Genomic DNA, 26,086 nt, shown 5'->3' with positions numbered 1-26,086 from the left:
GGATATAAAGGAGGACTGACCCTCACAGACTCCCCCTGCACACTAGGATATAAAGGAGGACTGACCCTCACAGACTCCCCCTGCACACTAGGATATAAAGGAGGACTGACCCTCACAGACTCCCCCTGCACACTAGGATATAAAGGAGGACGCCACCTCACAGACTCCCCCTGCACACTAGGATATAAAGGAGGACGCCACCTCACAGACTCCCCCTGCACACTAGGATATAAAGGAGGACGCCACCTCCCAGACTCCCCCTGCACACTAGGATATAAAGGAGGCCTGACCCTCACAGGCTCCCCCAGACTCCCCCTGCACACTAGGATATAAAGGAGGACTGACCCTCACAGACTCCCCCTGCACACTAGGATATAAAGGAGGACGCCCCCTCACAGACTCCCCCTGCACACTAGGATATAAAGGAGGACGCCACCCTCACAGACTCCCCCTGCACACTAGGATATAAAGGAGGACGCCACCTCACAGACTCCCCCTGCACACTAGGATATAAAGGAGGACTGACCCTCACAGACTCCCCCTGCACACTAGGATATAAAGGAGGACCGACCCTCACAAACCCCCCCTGCACACTAGGATATAAAGGAGGACACCCTCACAGATACACTAGGATATAAAGGAGGACTGACCCTCACAGACTCCCCCTGCACACTAGGATATAAAGGAGGACTGACCTCACAGACCCCCCTCACACTACTATAAAGGAGGACCCCACAGACTCCCCCTGCACACTAGGATATAAAGGAGGACTGACCCTCACAGACTCCCCCTGCACACTAGGATATAAAGGAGGACGCCACCTCACAGACTCCCCCTGCACACTAGGATATAAAGGAGGACTGACCCTCACAGACCCCCTGCACACTAGGATATAAAGGAGGACTGACCCTCACAGACTCCCCCTGCACACTAGGATATAAAGGAGGACTGACCCTCACAGACTCCCCCTGCACACTAGGATATAAAGGAGGACTGACCCTCACAGACTCCCCCTGCACACTAGGATATAAAGGAGGACTGACCCTCACAGACTCCCCCTGCACACTAGGATATAAAGGAGGACTGACCCTCACAGACTCCCCCTGCACACTACGATATAAAGGAGGACTGACCCTCACAGACTCCCCCTGCACACTAGGATATAAAGGAGGACGCACCCTCACAGACTCCTCACAGACTCCCCCTGCACACTAGGATATAAAGGAGGACGCCACCCTCACAGACTCCCCCTGCACACAAGGATATAAAGGAGGACTGACCCTCAAAGAACTCCCCCTGCACACAAGGATATAAAGGAGGACGGCCCCTCACAGACTCCCCCTGCACACTAGGATATAAAGGAGGACGGACCCTCACAGACTCCCCCTGCACACTAGGATATAAAGGAGGACTGACCCTCACAGACTCCCCCTGCACACTAGGCTATAAAGGAGGACTTACCCTCACAGACTCCCCCTGCACACTAGGATATAAAGGAGGACTGAACCTCACAGACTCCCCCTGCACACTAGGATATAAAGGAAGGCCCCACCCTCACAGACTCCCCCTGCACACTAGGATATAAAGGAGGACTGACCCTCACAGACCCCCCCTGCACACTAGGTTATAAAGGAGGACTGACCCTCACAAACGCCCCCTGCACACTAGGATATAAAGGAGGACTCCCTCACAGACTCCCCCACACACTAGGATATAAAGGAGGACTGACCTCACAGACTCCCCCTGCACACTAGGATATAAAGGAGGACTGACCTCACAGACTCCCCTGCACACTAGGATATAAAGGAGGACTGACCTCACAGACTCCCCTGCACACTAGGATATAAAGGAGGACTGACCCTCACAGACTCCCCCTGCACACTAGGATATAAAGGAGGACGGCCACCTCACAGACTCCCCCTGCACACTAGGATATAAAGGAGGACCCCACCTCACCGACTCCCCCTGCACACTAGGATATAAAGGAGGACTGACCCTCACAGACCTGTCCCTTATACACATCTAGATGTGTATAAGAGACAGCACTAGGATATAAAGGAGGACTGACCAGACTCCCCCTGCACACTAGGGATATAAAGGAGGACTCCCCCCCCCCACACTAGGATATAAAGGAGGACTGACCTCACAGACTCCCCCTGCACACTAGGATATAAAGGAGGACTGACCCTCACAGACTCCCCCCTGCACACTAGGATATAAAGGAGGACTGACCTCACAGACTCCCCCCTGCACACTAGGATATAAAGGAGGACTGACCCTCACAGACTCCCCCTGCACACTAGGATATAAAGGAGGACGCCACCTCACAGACTCCCCCTGCACACTAGGATATAAAGGAGGACTGACCCTCACAGACTCCCCCTGCACACTAGGATATAAAGGAGGACTGACCCTCACAGACTCCCCCTGCACACTAGGATATAAAGGAGGACTCACCCTCACAGACTCCCCCTGCACACTAGGATATAAAGGAGGACTGACCCTCACAGACTCCCCCTGCACACTAGGATATAAAGGAGGACTGACCCTCACAGACTCCCCCTGCACACTAGGATATAAAGGAGGACTGACCCTCACAGACTCCCCCTGCACACTAGGATATAAAGGAGGACTGACCCTCACAGACTCCCCCTGCACACTAGGATATAAAGGAGGACTGAACCCCCCAACCTCACAACTGACCCCCCAGACCCCCCCTGCACACTAGGATATAAAGGAGGACTCCCCCCCCCTGCACACTAGGATATAAAGGAGGACGCCCTCCTCACAGACTCCCCTGCACACTAGGATATAAAGGAGGACTGACCTCACAGACTCCCCTGCACACTAGGGATATAAAGGAGGACTGACCTCACAGACTCCCCTGCACACTAGGATATAAAGGAGGACGGACCCTCACAGACTCCCCCTGCACACTAGGATATAAAGGAGGACTGACCCTCACAGACTCCCCCTGCACACTAGGATATAAAGGAGGACTGACCCTCACAGACTCCCCCTGCACACTAGGATATAAAGGAGGACTGACCCTCACAGACTCCCCCTGCACACTAGGATATAAAGGAGGACTGACCCTCACAGACTCCCCCTGCACACTAGGATATAAAGGAGGACAGACCCTCACAGACTCCCCCTGCACACTAGGATATAAAGGAGGACTGCCACCTCACAGACTCCCCTGCACACTAGGATATAAAGGAGGACTGACCTCACAGACTCCCCCTGCACACTAGGGATATAAAGGAGGACTGACCCCCTCACAGACTCCCCTGCACACTAGGATATAAAGGAGGACTGACCTCACAGACTCCTGCACACTATAAAAGGAGGACGACCCTCACAGACTCCCCCTGCACACTAGGATATAAAGGAGGACTGACCCTCACAGACTCCCCCTGCACACTAGGATATAAAGGAGGACGGACCCTCACAGACTCCCCCTGCACACTAGGATATAAAGGAGGACGGCCACCTCACAGACTCCCCCTGCACACTAGGATATAAAGGAGGACTGACCCTCACAGACTCCCCCTGCACACTAGGATATAAAGGAGGACTGACCCTCACAGACTCCCCCTGCACACTAGGATATAAAGGAGGACTGACCTCACAGACTCCCCCTGCACACTAGGATATAAAGGAGGACCCCCACAGACTCCCCTGCACACTAGGATATAAAGGAGGACTGACCTCACAGACTCCCCTGCACACTAGGATATAAAGGAGGACGCCCCTCACAGACTCCCCTGCACACTAGGATATAAAGGAGGACGCCACCCTCACAGACTCCCCCTGCACACTAGGATATAAAGGAGGACTGACCCTCACAGCCTCCCCCTGCACACTAGAATATAAAGGAGGACTGACCCTCACAGACCCCCCCTGCACACTAGGATATAAAGGAGGACTGACCCTCACAGACTCCCCCTGCACACTAGGATATAAAGGAGGACTGACCCTCACAGACTCCCCCTGCACACTAGGATATAAAGGAGGACTGACCCTCACAGACTCCCCCTGCACACTAGGATATAAAGGAGGACTGACCCTCACAGACTCCCCCTGCACACTAGGATATAAAGGAGGACTGACCCTCACAGACTCCCCCTGACTGGGCCTTAGTTGCAAATGAGGTCCTACAACCTGGAGGCCCAGACCATGCCTCCTGGCCAGCCTTCCTCTGAGCCAGGCAGGCAGCATGTAGACGAGCTGTACAGGAAGTGCAAAGGCCCTGCTGGCCACACCTTCCTGTCCTCAGCTGAACTGGCTAAGCACAGAGAGGTAGGAGTGAGGGAACACAGGCTAGACCTGAGGGCACTCTGCACACACCTCCTAGAAGAGTAGGACCCCACTCCTGTGTGCTGCAGCCAAAAACTTCCTTCCCCACCGCCTCTGTTCCTTACCTAGTCCCCCCAACACACACTCACTCCCCCATAAAGTCCACATTCAAAGGCAAGTAATGCCCACACCCCCTGCCCTTTTCCTGTCCCAAGCGGTGAGAAAACATTTCATGGATTTGGTCTGGAGGCAGTCGTGGTTTGCTCCTTATTGCTGTGATAAGCAGTGGTACTGCCCATAGTAGGCTGGGCCCTCCATGAGTTAGGAAGCAGAATGACTGGCAGACATGTCCACACTCTAGTATGACAGGCAATTCCTCAGTTAGGGTCCCTCTTCCTAGGAGACTCTAGGCAAGGCTCTACCCCTGAGCCACTTACCCAACCCTTCACAGGGCGATTCTAGGTCATCACTCTATGCCCAGACATGCCCGTATGTTCTAGGCAGGGGCTCTCCCTCAGCCCCTCACTGGGGAAGTCTAGGCAGATGCTCCACCCCCGAGCCACGCCCCAGCCTGATGCTCTGCACTGTCTTCCTTCCTGTACTAAGTGCACCTCCCAAGTGAGAACACCGTGTGGCTGCCTCGGCCTACATAGAGGCGTGACCAGCTGGTCCCAGCCCTAGGTGTCATCAGGCTGTAGTGTCCTCTCACAGCAGAGTCGGGGGTTTTGTGTGCACCATCAGACGTCAGCCATGGCTAGTTCCCTTATGTTTTGGGGTTGGAGTACAAACTCTCATGATCTGATTTGGGATCCAGGATAAGAGGCGGATCCCACCTTATCCAAGGTTGTGTTTTCCATGCCCAGCACCTGGCTCGCTATGTGGAGCAGTACGTGGGGACTGAGGGTGCATCCAACTCGCCTACTGAAGGCTTCCTGCTGAAGCCGGTGTTCCTGCAGAGGTGAGAGCAGGGCCCCACACGCCTGCTTGCCAGGGCCTGGTGTGTAATGAGGGAGGGAATGCAGGGGGCGATCTCAGGGCAACTACCCCCACCCCCCAAGGAAGCAGAGGGGGTAACCGCTAGCCCTGCTGGGAGAAGCTTCCAGAAGTTGAGGGTAGGATGATGACTCATCACTCATGCTGGGCTCCGGGTGGGCATCAGTCACCATCTCCCTGGCCTCTGGAGCCTGCAAGTCCCCTCCCCGAAGCCCCATCCCTGCAGGAACCTGAAGAAGTTCCAGCGCTGGCAGTGTGAGCAGGTACGTGCCATGCGGGGTGAGGCTAAGAGCTCCTGGAAGCGGCTCATGGGCGTGGAGAGCGCTTGCGACGTGGACTGCCGTTTCCGCCTGGGCACGCACAAGATGGTGTTCATCGTCAACTCCGAGGACTACATGTACCGCCGTGGGACACTATGCCGTGCCAAGCAGGTGCCACATCCACGCCCAACTGCCCTCGCCCTGAACACATGAGCCCCTCACCCCAAAACCCAGAGCCTGGTATCCCACAGGGTGGCCCCAGGAGTTCACAGATTCATACTCCGCAGGTGCAGCCGCTGGTGTTGCTGCGCCACCACCGGCACTTCGAGGAGTGGCATGGTCGCTGGTTGGAGGACAATGTGACTGTGGCGGCTGCAGGGCTGGTGCAGGACTGGCTGATGGGTGAGGAAGAGGAGGACATGGTGCCCTGCAAGACGCTCTGCGAGACTGCGCACGTTCACGGGCTGCCGGTGACTCGCTACCGCGTGCAGTACAGCCGCCGCCCTGCCTCACCCTGAGTATCTGGAGGGGCCCCCAGCATATGAACCCCACACGCACCACATATCCTGCTCCCAAGAGGGTTTTTGTCACTTTGAGCCCGGGGTCGCACCTTGACCTCAAGCAAGCAAGCTCTCGGCAGTGCAGACCGGACCCTGGGCAACAACAGGGACTGTCCCCAGTAAGGTCGCCCTTCCCCACAGAGTTTGAGATGACGTTCACACATGTATTTATTACTTTCTGCGCTCATAGTGGTTGTGACTTTTGAAGCAGCAGCTCCCCTGGCTTCCCATGGGAGAGACCTCCCTGTGGGCCCCTGAACCACCCACCATCCCTACAGCTGCCCTCTGCAAGGCCATGTCGCCGTGCCAAACCCAAGATTTCAGAGAGCACTTGTTCTCAAAGTTTCCTGAGCCATTTTTGTTTTTGTTTTTTTGTTTTTTGACCCTGGGCCTGGGCACTGGGGAGCAGGTGTGCCTGCCCAGGCCTGGCTGTGTGCCTCTCAAAGGATCCCTGGGCACCTTGGGCACATCGTAGTTTCCTGAGACGAGCGTTGCACGTGGGGACCCCAAGCCCCCTAGGACCCTCTGGGCCTCCCTTCTCTAGAGGGGAGCCTAGGCAGCCTTGCATGCTTCTGGGATGAGCTCCTTAATGTTTTGAGCAATTTCTGTTCCAGCTTTGAACTTCCTTCGCATCTGTTTTGAATGTAGGGTTTTTTTTCTATTTATTTGCACATTAAAGTTAAATATTGATGCAAGCCTCAGGGTCCTTCGTCATTTCCTACAAAAGTCCTAGGCAGGTCTTGCATACAGATAAGTCTTAAAGTGGCATCAGTCCTTCCTCAGAGAGGCAGAAACTGCCCAAAGTGACAGCAGTTCCCTCAACCTGGGAGCACTTTCTAGAATATTCTTTGCCAACTATCTTTTCACATCCAGTAGAGGCACCTCTTCTCTATACTTGGGTTGTGATTATATACAAACCCATTTGGGGTGTGGACAGTACAGTGACTAAAGGGACTGACACCTGGAGCTTGATCCCCAGGCTCAACGTGGTGGAAGGAGACAAGCAAGTCCCATACACTTGCAGTACTCACAGAACCCTTTAAGCTGTGACAGATTTTTCTTCTAAAATTGTGCTGGGGCTGGATGGTGCTGGTGCTGCAGGCCTTTAAGCCTCACCCTGGGGAGTGGGCAGAGGCAGGAAGATCCCTGAGTCTGAGACCAGCTTGGTTTACAGAGAGTTCCAGGATGGCCAGGGCTACACAGAAAAATCATCTAGAGAAAAAAAGAAAAGAAAGAAAACCAATCACCATCAACAACAGAAACCATTCATAGTGAGGAGCTAGTGAGATGGCAGTGGTTAAGAACGCCGGCTGCTCTTGCCGAGGACTCACTCAGGTTTGATTCCCAGCATCTACTTGGAGGCTCATACCCACGTAGTTCCAGAGGATTCAACACCCTCTATTGGTCTCCACAGCAACCAGGAAAACCTTGAGGTATGTGTGTGGTGGGGGAGACTGAGACTGGGTCTCACACACACAAACCAATGTGACAGTAACGTAAAAGTTCAAAGCTGGGTCTGCAGAGAGGGCTCAGAGGTTAAGAGCACTGACTGCTCTTCCAGAGGTCCTGAGTTCAATTCCCAGCACCAAAGTGGTGGCTCACAACCATCTGTAATGGGATCTGATGCCCTCTTTGGGTCTGAAGTAAATCCCACAGACGGACTTAGTTCACTTGACACTAGGGCCCCCTCAAGGGTCTTTTGCAGGGTGGATGTAGTGAACGCCCTCCCTTATTTAGGGCTGGCACCAGGGAGCATTCCGTCCTCAGGAGCCCTGCCCTCGCATGTCTCAATACTGATCCTGATGGGTGCCCCTCCCCACCTGCTTCTCCCTCAACCCCACCCTGGACACAAACATCCTGCTCCAAACCTCTTCCTGTGCGTGCGTGCGTGCGTGCGTGCGTGCGTGCGTGTGTGTCCTGGCCTCAGCTCCAGACACAGAACATTTAGGTCATATACACTTACCAAACCTCCATTCCCTGGTTGTGCCTGAGAAGGCTGGACACCCCCACACCTCTGGCATTCCCTCCAGTGCTCATTCACATCCTGCTAGCTTAGGGCCTCTTCCCCTCCCTCCTGAATTGGTTTCATGTTTCCAGACTTTGGCCACCAGAGTCCAGCATACCCAAGGGCCCTGGAGTCCTTGAAAGCAGATTTTTTTTAAACATTGTTGGGCATGAACCTGGGTTTTCAGCATGCAGTGTGGCATTGAGCCCCACTCCCTCAGATGTGTGCACCTGCCTCTCTGAACCCCAGTCTCTTCTCTCCCTCCCCGACCCCTCTGCAGAAAGCTTTGTGTGAGCATGCAGAGGGTAGAGGTCTAAGTGCTGTGCCTTCTCCTAGCACTCGCTGATGGGCTGTGTGTGCTGACCAGTGAGCCTTCAGACCCCCTGTCCCAGCGTGGTTTACAGATGGGCTCTGCCGTGCTCAGCTTTCTTACAGGGTGCTGGGGATTTGAACTCAGGTCCTTATGCCTTCACAGTAACATCTCTATACCAACCCTCTCCCCCCCAGTTATTGTGGACTGTCTGTCATCACATAGCCCCGACTGCACTGAAAATTGCAATCCTCCTGCCTCAGCTTCCAAATGCTGAGACAACAGATGTGCCCAGTACCTCATCTGAACACAGGGTTTCTGACTGAGTAGAGCCTGTGACAATTCCCCAAAGTGTTGAGGACACCAAGCCAGCTCAGGGACCTTTGCTGAGGCCAGGCCACCTACCCCACAGGAGCTTTGAGGGCCAGTGACTGGTGTCCCCAGGGGCCCCCATACTCAGCCTTATAGCAGGTATTCAGTGTCAGGTTTATGGGAGGGCATAGACCTCAGCTATCCCCAGATGACCCCAGGTTCACATGGAGGCCTCATTCCTGCACCTCATTTTACTCCTGGCAAGGAGCTGGGGCAAGAGAGGCATCCAAATGGTGGGGCGGCCCTATCTCAGGGTTTCAACTGCTGCAACAAAACCCTGTGGCCAAAAAGCAAGTTGGAAAGGAGTAAGTTTATTTGGCTTATACCTCCATAGCACTATTCATTACTGAAGGAAGTCAGGACAGGAACTCACAGGGCAGGAACCTGGAGGCAGGAGCTGATGCAGAGGCCATGGAGGGTGCTGCTTACTGGCTTGCTCCCCATGGCTTGCTCAGTCTGCTTTCTTACAGAACCCAGAACCACCAGCCAGGGATGGCACTACCCAAAATGGGCTGGGCTCTCCTCCATTGATCACTAGTTGAGAAAATGCCTTATAGCTGGGTCTCATGGAGACATTTCGTCAATTGAGGCTCCTTCCTCCCTGATGACTCTAGTGTATGTCAAGTTGACACACAAAACCAGCCAGTTCACACCCCCCCCCCGAGGACTTAGGGTACTCTGGACAGTTCTGTCACATCTATCCTATCTATCTATCTATCTATCTATCTATCTATCTATCTATCTATCTATCTATCTACCTACCTACCTACCTACCTACCTACCTATTTACTTATCTATTTAGAGACAGGGTCTCACTGTGTAGTCCTGCTGTCCTGGAGCTTATTACATAGACCAGGCTATCCTTGAACTCACAGGGATCTGCCTGCCTTGGCTTCCTGGAGTGCTGGGATTACAGGCTATGTTGCCATGCCCACCCTAATTTATGTGTATGTGTGCAGATGCATGTGTTCAGATGCCAGAGATGCGCATGTGGAAGCCGGAGGATAGAGCCAGAGACTGGGAGTTCACCCCCTCCCTCCACCAAGTTGGCCCTGCGTATTAATGCAGGCCATCAGGCTTTGCGGCAAGCACCTTCTTCACCTGCTGGCATCTTGCTGGCCCTTGTTGGTCTGCTCTGACAGAGCCAGGACGCACTGGGGGTTGGGCTATTGCCCTCCAGCCACAGATAGGAAGTAGTGGGTGGCTTCTGGAGGGCTAAGAACCCCATGTGGTGGGGTGACTTGGAGGAAGGCTGGGCTGTCATCTAAACAGGGGCTGTGTGACTAGCCAACAGGAAGTGGCCACTTGATCCACAGATGTTTCCTGGGCTGGGTGGGGTTGGGGGGGGTGTTCTGGAGATTCAGTAGGAGGTAGGGGTAGGGCTGAAGCCTAGGACTCTTTTCTCCCATCCTTGGCCCAGTTCTTTGTGAGGCACTTTGGAGAGAGAGAGAGAGAGACCTAGTCAGGATACTCGGACCTCCGGAGTGCACACAGGGACCTTCGATGGACTCCAGGGTGAGCAAGCAGACCCCAGTGGGTCTGTGGGGGTCAGAGCTCTGCTGTAGGATTATCTCCCCAAAGGTACAGTTGCTCTCCACCAGGGCTCCGGAAGCGGGGGTGGGGTTGACAGGGCAGGAAGTTCCAGGCTGCTGCCCAGAAAGCGTCTGATCCTGGCAGCATGTGCTGGCTTCTGCTGTATCCTCTGATGCTGGGGTTCAGCATCGGCCCGGCGGAATGCCAGACGCCCAGCATCTACGACGATGTAGAGAGTACCAGGGAAGGCCAAGGTGAGTGACTATGTCCCTTGAAGGGGTGGATCAGAAATGGAGCTACTGCTGAGCAGGCTTACAGTCTTGGATCCCTAAGCCCCCATGCCTTTGGGGCTGGGCTGTATCCTTCCATTCACCAGCCCAGGGTTCCAGAGTGCTGGAGTGGGGATGCTGAGGCACCCACAATTCCTAAGACTCTCAAGGTCATTCTCCCTTCATCTTGTATGCCTAAAGGCAGGGCAGGGCAGGGCAGGGCAGGGCAGGGATTGACTGATGTCCCCTCTCTCCCACAGAAGCCTCTCTGCGTCCCACAGTAGAACTTAATGAGTCGAAGTCCCCAGACAAGCCTAATCCACGAGGCTTCCCGGGCAAGTCCTGTGCCAACAACAGTGACACGCTGGAGCTCCCGGCCAGCTCTGAAGCACTGCTTCTGGGGTGGGTCCCCACGAGGCTGGTACCTGCCATCTATGGGCTGGTGGTGGTCGTGGGGCTGCCTGCCAATGGACTGGCGCTGTGGGTGCTGGCCACAAGGGTCCCACGCCTGCCATCCACCATTCTGCTCATGAACCTGGCAGTGGCTGACTTGCTACTGGCCCTGGTGCTCCCACCACGACTGGTTTATCACCTGCGTGGCCAGCGCTGGCCGTTTGGGGAGGCTGCCTGCCGGGTGGCCACAGCTGCCCTCTATGGCCACATGTATGGTTCAGTGTTGCTTCTGGCCGCAGTCAGCCTGGACAGATACCTGGCCCTGGTGCATCCTTTGCGGGCCCGGGCAGTGCGTGGTCAACGCCTCACCACCATACTCTGCTTGGTGGCCTGGCTCTCTGCAGCCACTCTAGTCTTGCCACTCACGTTTCATCGGCAGACCTTCCTATTGGCTGGCTCCGATCACATGCTGTGTCATGATGCGCTGCCATTGGCGGAGCAGACCTCCCATTGGAGACCAGCCTTCATCTGCCTGGCTGTCCTGGGCTGCTTTGTGCCACTGCTAGCCATGGTCCTGTGCTATGGGGCCACCCTTCGTGCACTGGCAGCCAATGGTCAGCGCTACAGCCATGCAGTGAGACTGACAGCCCTGGTCCTGTTCTCAGCAGTGGCCGCTTTCACACCTAGCAACGTGCTTCTGGTGCTGCACTATTCAAACCCAAGCCCTGAGGCCTGGGGCAATCTCTATGGAGCCTATGTTCCCAGCCTGGCACTCAGCACCCTTAACAGCTGCGTAGACCCTTTCATTTACTACTATGTGTCCCACGAGTTCAGGGAGAAGGTACGGGCTATGTTGTGTCGCCAGCTGAAGGCCAGCAGCTCCTCTCAGGCCTCCAGGGAGGCTGGAAGCCGAGGGACCGCCATTTGCTCCTCTACGCTTCTGTGACTGTTAGCTGAGTTGGGAAGGGGACGTTCAGGCTCGACTGGATCTCCCCTTAAACTGTCCCTCCTGAACCCTCAGGACATGACCTTATTTGGATATGCACTTGGCGCGACCTTCATTAGTGGAGCTGAGGTCCACTGGAAATGCCCTTGTAAAAGGCCTGGGTACCATACACCTGTCACCCTAGCACTAGGGAGGTGGAGAGGAGGATCAGAAGCCCAGCGTTGTCTTTGACTATGTAGTGACTTCGCAGCTAGGCTGGGCTATGCGAGAGTCCAGAGGCGGAGAGGTATCACGAGGTCACTGACGAGGGGATGCTGAGAAAGCAGAATTGAGCCTGTTTCCCACTCAGAGGATCCAGCCCCAGACACCCTGATTTTGTCATTGTGCCTCTTAGAACTTCACACTGTTGTGCTTTGCATGTGTCTGCACAGCGTAGATGTGTCTTCACATGTATATTGTATGTGTCTGTGGGTACTCGAAGAGGCCAAAGGATGATGGGTGTGTACCTCAATTCCCTCTCTACCTTTAAATTTTGTAAGAAGATACTTTGTGTGTGTGTGTGTGTGTGTGTGTGTGTGTGTTCTGCCTGCATGTGTGCCTGGTGCCCACAAACGTCACAAGAGGGTCAGAGTCCCTGGCACTGGAGTTCTAGCTGGTTGTGAGGTACCATTTGGATGCTGGAGATGGAACCCCAGCCCTCAACAAGAACAGTGCATGCTCTTCACTGCTGAGTTATCTCAATAGGCCTCTATCTTAAGTTTTGAGATTAGGTTTCTCAGCAGATCTGAAACTCATTTCCTGTGGCTAGGCTGGTCTGCCAGCAAGGTCCCTGCATCTTCCGTCTCTGTATGCCACATCTGTCTTTTACACGGGTTCTGGTCCTCAGGCATGCACAGCAGGCACTACCCACTGAGCCATCTTGCCTTCTCTCTGTGCTTACTTTTTAAAGGGTCACGGGTCCTTCCCAGAACTCTGCTGTTTGTTCTTAGATGCTGCAAGGGGTGAATGAGGACTCCTAGGCCTACCTGGCTTCTCAGCTCTGCTCTTGGGGTCCCTGCACTTAACAAGACTCTCAGGGGCTGGCAAGATGGCTGAGTGAGTACAGGCTAAGGACCTGAGTTTGCTTCCCTAGATTCACATGGTAGGAGAGAACCCACTCTAGCAACGTGACCTGTGACCTTCATACATGTGCTGTGGCATGCATGACAGTTCCTTATGTCCATGATTAGCATCTTGCTGTCACCCTACCCCAAAGGCAAGCTGCAGGAGGACTACTGGTGCCTCGGAGTGGGCCACTGTGCCACTAGGTCACCTGTAGCCAAGTCCTGCATGAGAAAAGAAGTAGCCCTATTCTGTTGTCTGCAGAAGTCTGAAGACTGCAGTGGGTGTGAGGATCAGCTTGTGACCCAGTGGTTTCCAGAGCAGTGGGCACAGCACCTCTTCCTGGCTAGCAGAGCTGGGTTTCAGCTCTGTGGCTGACAGACATCCCAGGCTGCAGCAGTCTGGGCTTGGCCTTTCAAGTGTGTGGCGTCTGTGAAGAGGGCCCACAGATCTGCTAGAACACAGCATCTTCCAGATGCCAGGAAAGTTGGACGCGGGTGAGGGGTCTGCAGGTGCTCAAGCCGGTAGCATTAGGTGTGGAGCAGTGTGAGCAGCTTCTGCTGGGCAGACCACACGCCAGCTTATTCTTGGCCCAGCACACAGAGTGCAAGCCCTGGGACAGACAGGAGAGGCAGTGGGGACAGTCTCTGAGGAGGGCAACCAAATGGACACAGCAACTCACAAACACTGAGATTGCGATCACTCTGTAGTTCAAGAGTCAGGACTTGCTCTGAAGTTTGGATGTCTTGCATATGTGCCTTAAGGGACTTTGGGGACCACTGTGTCCCAACCACAGATGGAAACTTGGAAACTGGAAAGACCTGCACAGATCTGCCCAGAGACTGAGCAACCCCCCGACACCAGGAAGGCCACCCTGCTCTACTCTACGAGCTGCCCAACCCTGCCCAGGCCTCACACCATATCCCTCCCCCGACTCCCCCTTGCCTTGCTTCCCACCTACTGTCTTCTGACTTTGCCTCTTCTGCCCTTTGCCCCTGGTCTCATCTCAAGGGCAAACCCTTTCTGGAATCAATAGGGATATGTCCTGCTTGTGGAAGGCTGGGCAGCAACAATGGCTTTTACAAATGAAGGAAGAACTGTGCTCCAGCTCCCTGCCCATGGGCCCTGAGCCCAGACCTGGGATGGGGGTGGTGCATGCATGACTTGGGCCTTCAGGGACCCAGGGTAACAGCTGATAGAATGGACAGTGAGGAGACAGGTACACAGCCTGGAGTTGGTATCTAGGTCCAGGACAGAGTGATGGGGATACTCACGTGTACACACACACACACACACACACACACACACACACACACACACACACACACACACACACAGGTCTGTTGTGTTTATTGGAAAGCACTTAATTCATACCAGAAACTGTCTTGTGGGACAGCAGAGGGCCTTGTTTGGTACACACCTCCAGGGCCACCTTGTAATTCTGGTGATGTTGTTCAACTGTTGGGTAATGGTGAACTGGGCACTGGTTCTCACTTTGGGAACCATTACTATTACTATGATAAGCATAAAGACCAAAAGCAACATAGGGAGGGCACATTTATTTTGGGTCATGGTCTATGGGCTATATGGGCTATGTGGGTGTTGGGAACCAAAGCCAGGTGCTCCGTTAGAGCATCAAGCCCTCTTAACTGTGGAGACATCTCTGCAGCCTTTTGATGAGACAGTTTCACTGTGTAGCCCAGGATGGCCTTGACCCCCCTGTGCCAGGTGGAACAGCTGACCCACACTGTCTAGGTCTGGATGGCACCTCCAGGACAAGCCTCCATCCACTGCCACCCCTCTTCTGAGGATGGTACTTCAAGACCCTGTGCAGAGATTGTGTGGCCTAGACCGGATGTGGCAGGTCTCTGAGCCAGTCCTGGAGAGCCCAGGCCCAGAAGTGAGCAACCTCCCCTGTAGTAACAGCTTGGTCACTTGTGTTGCAGAGCGACCTGACAACCTTTACCAGCCCCAGCAGGCTCCCTTCCCTCCTTCTAAAACCCTCCTGCTGCCTCCCAAATGCTGGGATGGAAGGCCTGTGCCATCAAGCCTTGCCCAGTCTGTGTCCTGGATGTTTGAGGAAATTATAACAAGAGAGACTGCCTGCATGTTTGATTCAAATAGAATTGGTTTCCTCAGTCCTTTGGATTAAACATAAGCCTTGTACATGCTAGGCAAGGCTACCTGAGCCCCACCCCCATTCCTTTTGACATTTATTTACCCACGTATTTATGTACTCAGTGTGTGTGTGTGTGTGACAGCCCAAGTGTGTAGAGCTGAGGAAAACATGCAGGCAGGAGTCTGTCCTCTCCTCCCACCATGTGTTGTTTCAGGAACAAAACTCAGGTCATTAGGTATGGGAGCCAGCACCTTTACCTGCTGAGCCACCACGGACATCAGAATGTGTTCCCTCTTTCTCTGCCTACATCTTGACACCTTACTCTGCTTGGGAATCCAATGGCCTCTGCACACACTGAGGGAGAGAGGAGAGAGGTAAGTATGGTGTGGTGCATGTATGGTAGTTGTACCAGGATGGTTTTACGGAGACAGATTAGACACAGGTGAAGACAGAACAAGCCAGAGGATGAGAAGGAGCCAGAGGCTTAGGACATACTCCAAGGTTAGTGTGAGACCAAGCAGAGCAAATCCATCAGCAGGAAGAAGGGGATTCAGTCAGTCACCCTGGAAGATTACAGTGTAGGGAGGCTTGCAGCTGTCTGATAGAACAGAGAAAACAAGGCTGTGGGTTCAGTTCAAGGGGTATGGCTCTCAGGCTCTCATCTCAACCCTTCATCTGAGGAAATAAAGTGACATTGACATTTATTTACATGCATCAAGGACAGGGTAGGGACTTGGGATTCACTGGTGGCAGGGCAGGCAGCCCTGAGGCAAACAAGGGTCAGGACTGCGGAATTTGTCCTGTCCTGGGAGGAACTATGGTCCCTGCGGGCATCTGGACTGAAGTATCCCTGGCTGCTGGTGAGGGTGCCCTGTGCCTCTTCCCAGACTTCCTGGTTCACAAAGCTGCCTCTTTACTGGCCTGGGAGGAAAGTTCCACCACCTGGCTGACAAGTCTTGTGGACAGAGAAAGAGAAGAGACAATTTTGCCTGTAGCCAAGAACTCTAATGGGGACCTTAGAAAAATAATTAAAAAAAACAAAAACTGCGTGTCTGTGTGGTGCAGAAACTACACAGCTTCCTGTGGATGTCAAAGGACAACAGAATAAACAAAGGAACAGAACAGAAGACTGTTCTCTCCTTCCATCTCAGTCCTGGGGACTGAACTCGATTTCAGGATTTATTCTGAACCCTAAGTGCCAGGGCCCAGCTCTGGCATTAGTCTTCTTTCTCATTGTTTCTTCTTGAGGCAGCAGAGGGGGAAGAGCGTTGGAGGAGGGTAAGACTTTGTCTTACGAGATATTTAGGGTTGCTGTATAATAATAAGTTTACTTATCTAAGTCTAAGTTACTATGTTACTGTAGCTGATTTACTTATCTAAGTCTAAGTTACTATGTTACTGTAGATGATTTACTTATCTAAGTCTAAGTTACTATGTTACTGTAACTGATTTACTTATCTATGTCTAAGTTACTATGCTCTGCTACTGTAACTGACCTGCCTTCTGTGTTCCTCTGAGGCCAGAAACTGCAGTCTCTGGCATTTAGCACCTCATCCTGAAACAGCAGGAGATAAAGTAAAGGATTAATTGCTAGAGTCTTTTCCCTTTTGTCCCTATGCCTCCTGCTTGTCAGGCTAGGGGGAAGTTTGGAGCAATAAACTTCTATTGAACCAAGAGAGTGAATAGTGCTTGCAGAAGGAAAAACTTGTATATAGGCAAATATGAATAAATTTATATAAGTTCATATACAGATTCACAAATGCGCATTTATACATTTCTACTCAAATCAGTTGGGTTCAGCTTACATGCATTCTCACAATTACATTCTTACACACACATATGGAGCAAAGACCAAGCACCAGTGCAGAAAGAACTCACTCATTCTGGATGAAAGATTAGCTCCAATCTTTATTACATAGAGAAAGAAATAGCTTCTACCCTTTTATTGCTAATTGAATTAAGCCCAAGTTTGTTAGAAAAAAAGGCTTGTTCTTTTTAATAAGACTAAGTCTGCCTTGTTATTAAGAAAGTACCTGTTCAGTCCTGTGGTAAGGAGAAGCCTGCATGCTCCTTCTGCTTTTTGCAGCTTCTTTGTTTTTTCTCTTTCCCTCTGCATTCTGCACATTGCTGTCTTATGTTACCAATAGTCTCTAAGTTATTCCTCTCTGCATTTCTTCTCAGCCCAGATCTTTTTAGCTCAGTTCTCCTTAGCTCAATTCAGCTCAGTTCTTATCACACTTCTTAGCTCAGTTCTCCTTCGCTCAGTCCTCTCCAGCTCAGTCCTGACTCTTCTCTTTATCCTCATCACTTATACATCTTTCAGAACACATGATCACATGGTAAAAAGTTCATCAGAAGTTTACACAAAAATTCAAATCATTAATCAAACAAGAAGTTTACACCAGAGAATGTTTGCATGCATATCCATCAGGAGTAATTATCTGGCTAAACATCCATCACCTGTCTCAGCTCCACAGGTTCACTGGAGGTTTGAAACCATAACGAAGTTATTAGTGAAGTTTTGCATAGATAAACCCAGTCAATATTTTATCCTCTGTCCTAGCACCTATAATAAACCATTAGTTCCCTCTTTATGACCTTTGGTTAATTATTTTACAACCTCTTGGAATGTGCTCTGAGTAGGAGAAAGTCTGGTTAGCATCTAAGAGCAATTAACTGGTGACACTTGGGAGACTGGCAGTTTTGACTATCATAAAAATGACTTTATAGCTGCCCCAGTATAAAAGAGCTTAATAATCACTGATAAAATTTTAGGAATTCTTATAGGATCATCATTAAGACTTAAGAAATCATCTATTTGTCTACACAGCATCACTACCAAACAGTACATCTTCGTAGATATGCAGAGATCTGCTCCAAAGGGGTGTGCTATTACTTAATGATTGCTATATATGTTTAATAATAACAATAGGAAAAACATTTTAATAGCAGGAATCTTTCCTAAAATGAATGCTTAATAAGGGCGAACCAGTTGCAGATTATATAATAATCCAAGGCTGGCCATCTCAGGATGATCACCTGCTAGTTATTAGCTTGTCTTTGTTATGGCTTCTGACACGTAAGTGTCTTCGGAAGTGAGCAAGAGTTGTAAGGCAGGGTAGAATGTTTGAATTGGCTGCAAACTTGGTGGGCATGTGTGTGTCCATGTTGCTGGGAAAGATCCAGGTTATTGTACATGCTGAGTAAGAATTCTTGACTCTGAGTTTTCTCCATTTCCATCCCTCTCTCTTTTTACTTCTTGAGAAAGCATCCAAGTTCTCCAGGCTGACCTTGAACTGATGATCCTCCTGCCTCAGCCCTTCATGTAGTTGAGATGGCAGGTCTTTGCTGTCAGGCCTAGCAAGCAAGAGTTCTGTATAAAGTCTCTCCATAATGCAAGGGGCAGCCAGCCTTGAATGCTTACCTTCATTCTGCCCCGGACTCCTGGGTATCTGGGACCTCAGTGGCAAGCCTTCCACACCCTCAACAGTGAGCAAAGTTTACATGAGGAGACCTTGTTGGAGCGGACCCAAGAGGTGAGCCTCAGCCCATCACTACATGGCCATGCCTTCTGTCTATTTCTTTATCCAATGACCAGGTATCCACAGAGTCTTTAACAGGCTCTAGGTGACTGAGGGCATGAGCCACAATGTGGATTTTGGGTGCATCTGCTCTACCACTCAGGACACAGACGGGTAAACTGTGTGCTTGCTAGACAGTGGGAGCAAGACAAAGACCCTGCCTCCCCTGTCCATGTGAGTGGTGGCTGATCTACCCTGTAGGATAGCGTAGGACAGTGGTGGGTGTGGCATACTTCACAGTCCCTGCAGAGTCCTTTAGGATCCATCTACTTAAATGCATTTAGCATTGTGAGAGCAGACAGAGCAAGATTCTCTTGGGTTGGACAAAATGGCTCAGCAGATGAAGCTGCCAATGCTACTTGCTGAACTCATGTGGATCCCTGGGACCCACATAGAGGAAAGAGGAAAGACTCTGAAAACTGTCCTCTGCCCTCTACACTTATGCCCTGGCATTATGTATGTGCCGAAATACCCAAATACCAAATGTTACCCGCAACAGCTTAAGGAGGTGTTGATGCTCTGACAACCACAAATGTCCCAGGCCCAGGCCAGCACCACACATGCAACCAAGCACAGGCCAAGGGGGTGAAAATCCCCATGCCCTGCAGGTGTGCAGTACACACAGCCTGCCCTTCTGTCCTCACCTTGGCAGGCAGTGCAGAGGCCCGTGATGAGTGCAGCAAGACAGCTAGGGGTGGGGTTTAGTTTATGGAGGATGTCTGAGGTTCCAGGTAAACTCTGTGCCCTTTTTTGGACCCAAGCTCTCACTTTGTAGCTCAGGATAACCTGGATCTCACAGGCTGCAAGTGTTGAAAGGATAGCTGCAGGCCATTGTAGCTTTTATGGTTTGTTGCGTAGCCCAGGCTGGACTCTAACTACCGAGCTTTAGTGATCCCCTCCTGCCTTAGTCCCCAAGAGCTGCGGTGTCAGTCATACAACTGTGCCCAGTCACACTCTGCTGCTTTTAGAAGAAACTTGAGCGTCCACAGCTTTAGTTATGCTTTGGGGTCCTAAAAGCAACCACTGGACATGAGGGAAGAGAGCAGTAAGCAAACCCTGTACAGCTCAGCCATCCCTGTGAAGTGGGCTGCTCCAGAGACTCACCGAAGTGCATCAGCACTGGTCTACAGTGACTTCCTCACCAACACCCCTACCCCACTGGTAGGGCCCAGGATCAGGTCAGGAACCCCTTTCCCCAGTACCATCCAGCTGTCCTCACAGCAGCCTGGGGACAGAATCTCTTACTCAGTTACCCATTTTCCTACCCGCACTGGTGAGGACACGGGTTCTGGAACCAAGCCAGAGCTGAGGCACCTAGGATGTCACATGTGGGTCTTGGGACTCCTTCCTGCCATGGAGATGCCTACCTAGGAGCTCCTGCCCACTTCCTTCCATGTGGACAGCCTGCATGGACAGCTCGTGCCTCGTGGTGTCCAGGGCTCTGCCCAGTGTCTTGTATTCCTCTTTGAAGCGCTCTAACACAGGCGGAAGAGGGCTCAGCACCTCAATCTGCAGGTGGGAGGGGACACGGTAAAACATGCTGTGCTCACCCACACAGACAGGAACGATCTGTGAGATGGACTAGTCCTGCACATGCTAAGCCCTGCTCTGCACTGCATGCCTCCAGCCTCACGGACCAGCCTGTCCAGGCATCCGGATCCACTCTGACCTGCCCCGGGTGGGACACAGTCACTGCGTTAAGCACCAGGGTGGGATGGCAGCCGATTGGTAGAAAACGTGGCGGACAGGTGTCCACACACGGTGTGTCCTAGCTGGTTTTGTGTGTCCGGTTGACATCAGAGAGGAAGGAGCCTCAGCTGAGGAAACGCCGCCACAGGATCCAATCACTGATGGGGGAGGGCCCAGCCCACTGTGGGTGGAGCCACCCCTGGGCTGGTGGTCCTGGCTTCTGTAAGAAAGCAGGTGGAGCAAGCCATGGGGCACAAGCCAGTAAGCAGGACTCCTTCATGGCCTCTCCATCAGAGCTCCTGCCTCCAGGTTCCTGCCCTGTGTGAGTTCACGACCACCTTCCATGATGAGCGGTGATATGGAAGTGTAAGCCAGACAGACCCTTTCCTCTCAAACGTCCTAATACAGCACCATGCCGGCACCAGGAGCCTGAGCAGAGCTGTGAGAGTGCAAATGGTGACCCTGACTGTCCCTCCCTTGTGTGCCCCGGGTGCTCCAGGAGCATGCTCAGACCCACCTGGGCATCCAGGGCAGCGGCCAGCTCCTGATGTTTCTGTCTGAGAAGCAGCTGACGCCTCAGCTCCAGTGCCTGCCTCTGCAGCCTCTCCTTCTCATGGCACATGGCTGCCAAGTCCTTCTCCGCCTTCTCCTCCAGCAGAGCCAGGTTGTTCTCCATCTGTGGGCACCAGACTGACTCAGGTGGGGTGGGACGAGGACAGAAGACACACAGGGACACATGAGGCTGAACTATGCTCACCTTCACAGACAGCAGGGTCATCAGCAGCGTCTGCGACTCCATCATGTCCATGGTCTCCTGCAGATCCTGCAGGGGTCCAGCTCTTCAGTTCCCAGAGGACTGGCTGTACCCATGGCAGAACCCCCTCTTCTGTGTACTTTGTAGGTTCAGACAGAACAAGTCTGCTCGGCTAAGATGGAGCCACGCTCTCATCTTGCCTGGGATAGAATTATGGGTGTCCCTGCTCACTGTGTGGACACACTGACCCGAGCAAGGACTCATGGGTATTATAACCCTGGTCTCCAGCCAGAGGGCCAATTCACTCTGCCCCCGGAGCCCTGTCTGCAGGGAGTGAGACCTGTTTTCTGTCCCCATGCTCACCTGTCTTTTCTTTCGAAGTGTCCTTTTTTGGTCAGGTCTCAAAAGGGACTTATCAGTTCCTGCCACTGTCCTTTCTAGCTGGGGAGCCTTCCTGGACATGCTTTTGTCTGAAAGAAAGTCCATGTCATTTTATTGTAAAAAGAGTGTTTTCTACTTGGTTTCTGAAGAGGTAGCCCAGGCTGGCCTAAGACTCAATCCTCCTGCCCCAGCACTGCCTGGGACCCGTACTGCAGCTGCCACCCCACCTGACAGAAGACCAGTCCTGCAGAACAAGCCACGCTGGGACCATATGGGGACTCACAATCTCAGGCTTGGTGCGCATGAAAGGTACATGCTGCCCTCACAGAGTGAGTCAACTTAGCAATAGGGCTATCCAAGGTTGGGGACCATCCTAGCAAGCTTCGCCCGAAAATAAAGAAACCACTTACCGTCAATAGCAGAAAGGTCTAGGTCTGGTGGATTCAAGCCATGCCCTTCCAGCATGGTAGACTGCAGGTTGCCTGTCCCCATCACTTTGCTCTCTTCTGTCCGAAAGAAGGCCAGAGTCAGTGCCACTGGGGAGAGGCAGAGGCCCACACCCCTCAGCTGCTTGAGGCCCCAGGACCGTTTCTTTCGGGTGTGTGCATGCTGGACGCTCATGGATCCTGAGAGCTGTGCGGCTGAGTTGAAACAGTACCTGAGCCATGGCAATGCATGCACACATTTGGTTTTGGAGCTGGGCCACTTGCTTGTGACTTTTGGTGGGTGAAGCCACAGCTGTTGGGTGAGACTTTGGTGAACAGGATGCACCTGGCCAGGTCAGCCGTCAGCAGTATCAAAGCTGAGCAGCCAATTTTTATATTTCATTTTCTTACTGCTGGTCGTTGTTCCTGATGCCACAGCACATGGCTGGCCTCAATCTCCTCATGTGGCCAAAGACCCTGAACTGACGTTGCCTCCACTTCCTAATTGACACTGGGCTATAATTTCTGCAGAAACCACAAGGCAGCAGCAGGTAGGAGCTCCTGGTCATTCCCTCCCTGCTCTCTGGATCTACAAGTAGTTCTGTGGACATATGGCTGTGCCCTCATACACTCTGCCCCATGATCCCTTAATAAACACTTGAACCTTTCTTACGGAGAGCCCATGGTGCTCCCCTGACACAATCTATAATCATTGGGAAGCTAGGGACTGTCTGGATCAGGCCGGCCTATGAGCCTGATTGTGTGTGGTTGTCTTCATTGCTGTGGGGGATGGGATGCCAGGCAGCCTCTCTCCTGATCCTAGAGTCCCTAGGCCCAGCCACTTGTCCCCCTCCACAGCCAGGCCCCACCTCTGCTCCTAGGCACTGTGCTGGCCTTCCTTCCCTCGGGGGGCTTCTCTCCTTTGGCTGCTGCAGAAACCTGTTATGAGGACAGAAACAGAGAGCGAAGAGGTCAAGCCATCTTCCCGTGGTTCTTTCTCAGAGGTCAGCGGGACACTTAAGTGTTTTGTGCATACATTTTGTTAAGCAGGGGACAGTCACATGCCTCAGACACAGGAAACGAACAGCACCTCTGCTGGGCCTCCTTCAAAACCTGGGTGTCTTCAGGGCCATCTTTGTGGGCCTGAAGACCAACTTCCTGTGGTGTTCCCAGGATGACTACACTTTCCTACACTGGCTTAGTCCTCAAAGCTCACAAACAGCAACAGGATCACCACAGGAACGGTTCTATATCGACAGATACCACAGATCAGCAAGCAGAAGCACGGTAGGGTGGTGCTGTGGTTCTCACCCTTCTCCTTCATCACTGGGGCAGGTGACCCTCTGAGGAAGACAAGGAGGCAGCAGGATGGAGCAGGAAAACTAACACCCAGTCCTTGCATTAAACACCCAAGCATAGTCAGACTGGAGTAGAGAAGTTTGCCAAGAATGAGGGTCACTCTGGGCATCCACCAGCCATGGCCCTGGCTGTCTAGGCCAGCATCAGAGCCAGCAGTCTCCAGGCAGGTGCCAGCCAGGCCTTCAAAGGCAGGAAGAGCATCAACCATGAGCGCTAACCATTAACCAAGAGCATTAACATGAGGTCTGCTTCTTGCCTGCCTGACAGCCAAGCATGTGTCTGCCCTGGCAATGCTCACGCTGGGACTCCTGCTGCATATTGAGATTCTCTCTCTCTCTCTCTCTCTCTCTCTCTCTCTCTCTCTCTCTCTCTCTCTCTCACACACACACACACACACACACACTGTCACCCGTTCAAAGGTTGGCAGCAGAAGGCTCTGTGGGACTCTAAGCCTGTCCAGCCTCATCTGTGAGCCACAGCTTCTGTGTGAGAGTTTGTTTGCAGACAAGGTGGACAGTGACTGAGGAAGGTCCTGGTGTCCATTCCTGGCCTGCATGTGCATGCACACAGACACATGTACACATGCACACAGACACATGTACACATGCACACACCGAGTACCTCTCATCCCAAACCTGGAATCCGAAAACACTGAATTTCACATCCAGGAGTTCTCCTACCCTACACCTTCACTCAGGAATTGGAGATGAGGCTCTCCAAGAATCCTCATCCAGTGAGAGAATGCCACACTGGCTCAGACCTTCTGAGATCCATTCTGCCCCAGGAGAAAACAGCAGGTGTTACCATGACAACACAGATACTCAAAACTCCAGCCTGATGCAGGGGCCACCTGCTGGGGTAGGAGAAGGCTGGCATCAGGGCTCTTGAATGGAAACATCACATGTGAACACACGGGGGCGCTGTGGCCATGCCTTCAAGGCATCTTCAGCAGCAGCTTAAATGAACCAAGGATAACTATCTTTGGAAATATGCCTGTAGGTGATGTAAAAACCCCTTCACTTAGGCTTGGTCTCCAGATGCTGCCCCAGGAACCCTTGAACCCCCACCACTCTTCTCGGAGTACAGTCCAGGCAGAGGCTGAACATAAAACATTCTGATTACAAACTGAGCTTAACAGATAATCCGGAACCTGAAAGCCATAGGCCCACTGCACTGAAGGGGTGAGGTGTCACTTCAGGGACGACCAGGAAGCTGATTTGAGCTCCTCAGGGCACTCCCTGACCTGAATGTGCTTCCTTCTAGGTGAGCACTGCAGCTTTCAGGGTGCTGGAGGACCGTGTGGACAGCAGGAAGAACTGCTAGCCTTCTTATCCACAGTTCAAAGTACCACACAGGACATTCCAGAAGAGAACACCACCTAAGTGGGACCTGTCACAGCATTCTGGGAAGGATGGCAAAATGTCCCATGGCAATTTTGCCTGTGATCCATACCAAATGCCTGCTGTCAGTGTCTGTCCCTTAGGAGCCACCTGGGCATCCAGGCGATGGTCCTGAAGAAAAGGCTTGGCAAAATAGAGGTCTCAAAAGCAAGAGGACCAGTGAGGAGGTGCAGGGCCGTAGACCATGGAGACTGACATATGCCAATGCTGCACTAACCAGACTCATCGTCCTCACTGTGTCCAGGCCTGGATGTCGCAGAGGCACCTGGCAAAGGGCCGAAAGGCGTCCTCCAGGATTGGACTGTGGCTGCCCATGTGCCCTCCACCTCACCCACTCACAGTGGCTGTGGGATCAAAGGACTTCATTACCTTCTTTGTTTTCTTGTCATATTGCAGGTACCGGGACTCGACCACTCTTCCTCCTGCAGGAGACACAGTGTTTGTCATAGAACATGACTACTGTACCAGGAAGACCCAGAGCGGGACCAGGACCCTACAATGAAAAGCAGGACAGGCCCTTCATGCTCGATGACAGAAAAAGCACCCAGCCTTCTGCTCCCTGCAGACTGGATCCTTCAGCCTTCCAGGTATGCACAGGGCAGCTAGTACACATAGTAACCTTGAGAGGATACTTAGTGTTTATAAGACATTTATAGACCGCCTCTGGTATGTGAGTTCCTGGACTACGAGTAAGCATCAAGGCATCAAGTAGGATGAAATACAGAAACACTCTAGAAAGTGAAAGCCAGGGGCCAGTAGGATGGCTCACTGGGTAGAGAGGGCTTGTCACCAAGCCTGATGATCTCAGTTCCATGTGTAGGACCAAGATGGAAAGAGAAATTACTCCCAAGCCCTATCTTCTGACCTCAGTCTTGTGCATCATGGCATCACCACCCCCTTCAAGCAAATAAGCGTAATTCTTAAAAAAGGTGCAGGAGAAATGGCTGATTGGTTGAGTGCTTGCTGCTCCTGCAGAGAACCAGAGTTTAGTTCCCAGTGCCAACATGGAGGCTCACAAACATCTGCAGCGTCAGATCTAGGAATCCAAAGGCCTCTCTAGGGCTCACCACCATCAGTGACATCAGCTCTGGGGATCCGATGACCTCTCTAGTCCCAGAGCAGCTACATGTGTGTGCATAGGCACCTCTCACTCACCGTGGAATAAACCGAATCTTAGATGGGCCCCTCCCTGGGGAGTCTCATGTGTTCTGGGCTTCAACTCTAGGAAGGCTTGGCCTTGTTTTGCCCACTTTCTTATTCTTTATGCCAGCAGAGGAAAAAAAAAAAGATCCATTCCTGGAACCCTAGACGACACTGCCATGATGTCACTGCTGTGT

At 52.4% G+C, this 26,086-nt stretch overlaps 3 protein-coding genes across 3 annotated transcripts in view; 2 read left to right on the top strand and 1 right to left on the bottom strand.

Annotated features, from left to right (window-relative positions):
• Positions 1-6,807, top strand: part of Sin3b (SIN3 transcription regulator family member B) — a 43,652-nt gene extending 36,845 nt beyond the window's left edge. The window contains 3 exon segments of the mRNA XM_032918583.1: positions 5,163-5,257; positions 5,519-5,723; positions 5,840-6,807. Coding sequence (XP_032774474.1) covers positions 5,163-5,257; positions 5,519-5,723; positions 5,840-6,070 — 531 coding nt within the window. The 3' untranslated portion in view covers positions 6,071-6,807.
• Positions 6,808-10,477: 3,670 nt separating this feature from the next.
• Positions 10,478-12,479, top strand: F2rl3 (F2R like thrombin or trypsin receptor 3). The gene is made up of 2 exons (XM_032919431.1): positions 10,478-10,586; positions 10,862-12,479. The coding sequence occupies exons 1-2, from the start codon at positions 10,478-10,480 to the stop codon at positions 11,938-11,940; spliced, it is 1,188 nt and encodes a 395-aa protein (XP_032775322.1). The 3' UTR covers positions 11,941-12,479.
• A 7,166-nt stretch (positions 12,480-19,645) lies between these two features.
• On the bottom strand, positions 19,646-22,915 carry LOC116914850 (HAUS augmin-like complex subunit 8). The gene is made up of 6 exons (XM_032919301.1): positions 22,860-22,915; positions 21,976-22,071; positions 21,548-21,654; positions 21,188-21,253; positions 20,948-21,106; positions 19,646-20,250 (listed from the first exon to the last, which is right to left on the bottom strand). Exons 2-6 carry the CDS (start codon positions 22,055-22,057, stop codon positions 20,056-20,058), a joined length of 609 nt encoding a protein of 202 aa, XP_032775192.1. The 5' UTR covers positions 22,058-22,071; positions 22,860-22,915; the 3' UTR covers positions 19,646-20,055.
• Between the last annotated feature and the right edge of the window lie 3,171 nt (positions 22,916-26,086).

This window comes from Rattus rattus, chromosome 13 (assembly GCF_011064425.1).
Source record: "Rattus rattus isolate New Zealand chromosome 13, Rrattus_CSIRO_v1, whole genome shotgun sequence".
Lineage (NCBI taxonomy): Eukaryota > Metazoa > Chordata > Mammalia > Rodentia > Muridae > Rattus > Rattus rattus.
The sequence above is the reverse complement of the archived record's forward strand: the minus strand, read 5'-3'. Positions and strand labels throughout refer to the sequence as shown.

What these genes read in the sequence shown, in the direction of transcription:
- LOC116914850 (XM_032919301.1), bottom strand. Translation starts at nt 22,057, where the DNA reads ATGGGGACAGGCAACCTGCAGTCTACCATGCTGGAAGGGCATGGCTTG. An exon ending in AGACCTTTCTGCTATTGACG is followed by an intron (nt 21,655 to 21,975) that starts GTAAGTGGTTTC and finishes ACTTTCTTTCAG; the next exon opens with ACAAAAGCATGTCCAGGAAG. An exon ending in CCGCTGCCCTGGATGCCCAG is followed by an intron (nt 20,251 to 20,947) that starts GTGGGTCTGAGC and finishes TCCCACCTGCAG; the next exon opens with ATTGAGGTGCTGAGCCCTCT.
- F2rl3 (XM_032919431.1), top strand. Translation starts at nt 10,478, where the DNA reads ATGTGCTGGCTTCTGCTGTATCCTCTGATGCTGGGGTTCAGCATCGGC. An exon ending in GAGTACCAGGGAAGGCCAAG is followed by an intron (nt 10,587 to 10,861) that starts GTGAGTGACTAT and finishes TCTCTCCCACAG; the next exon opens with AAGCCTCTCTGCGTCCCACA.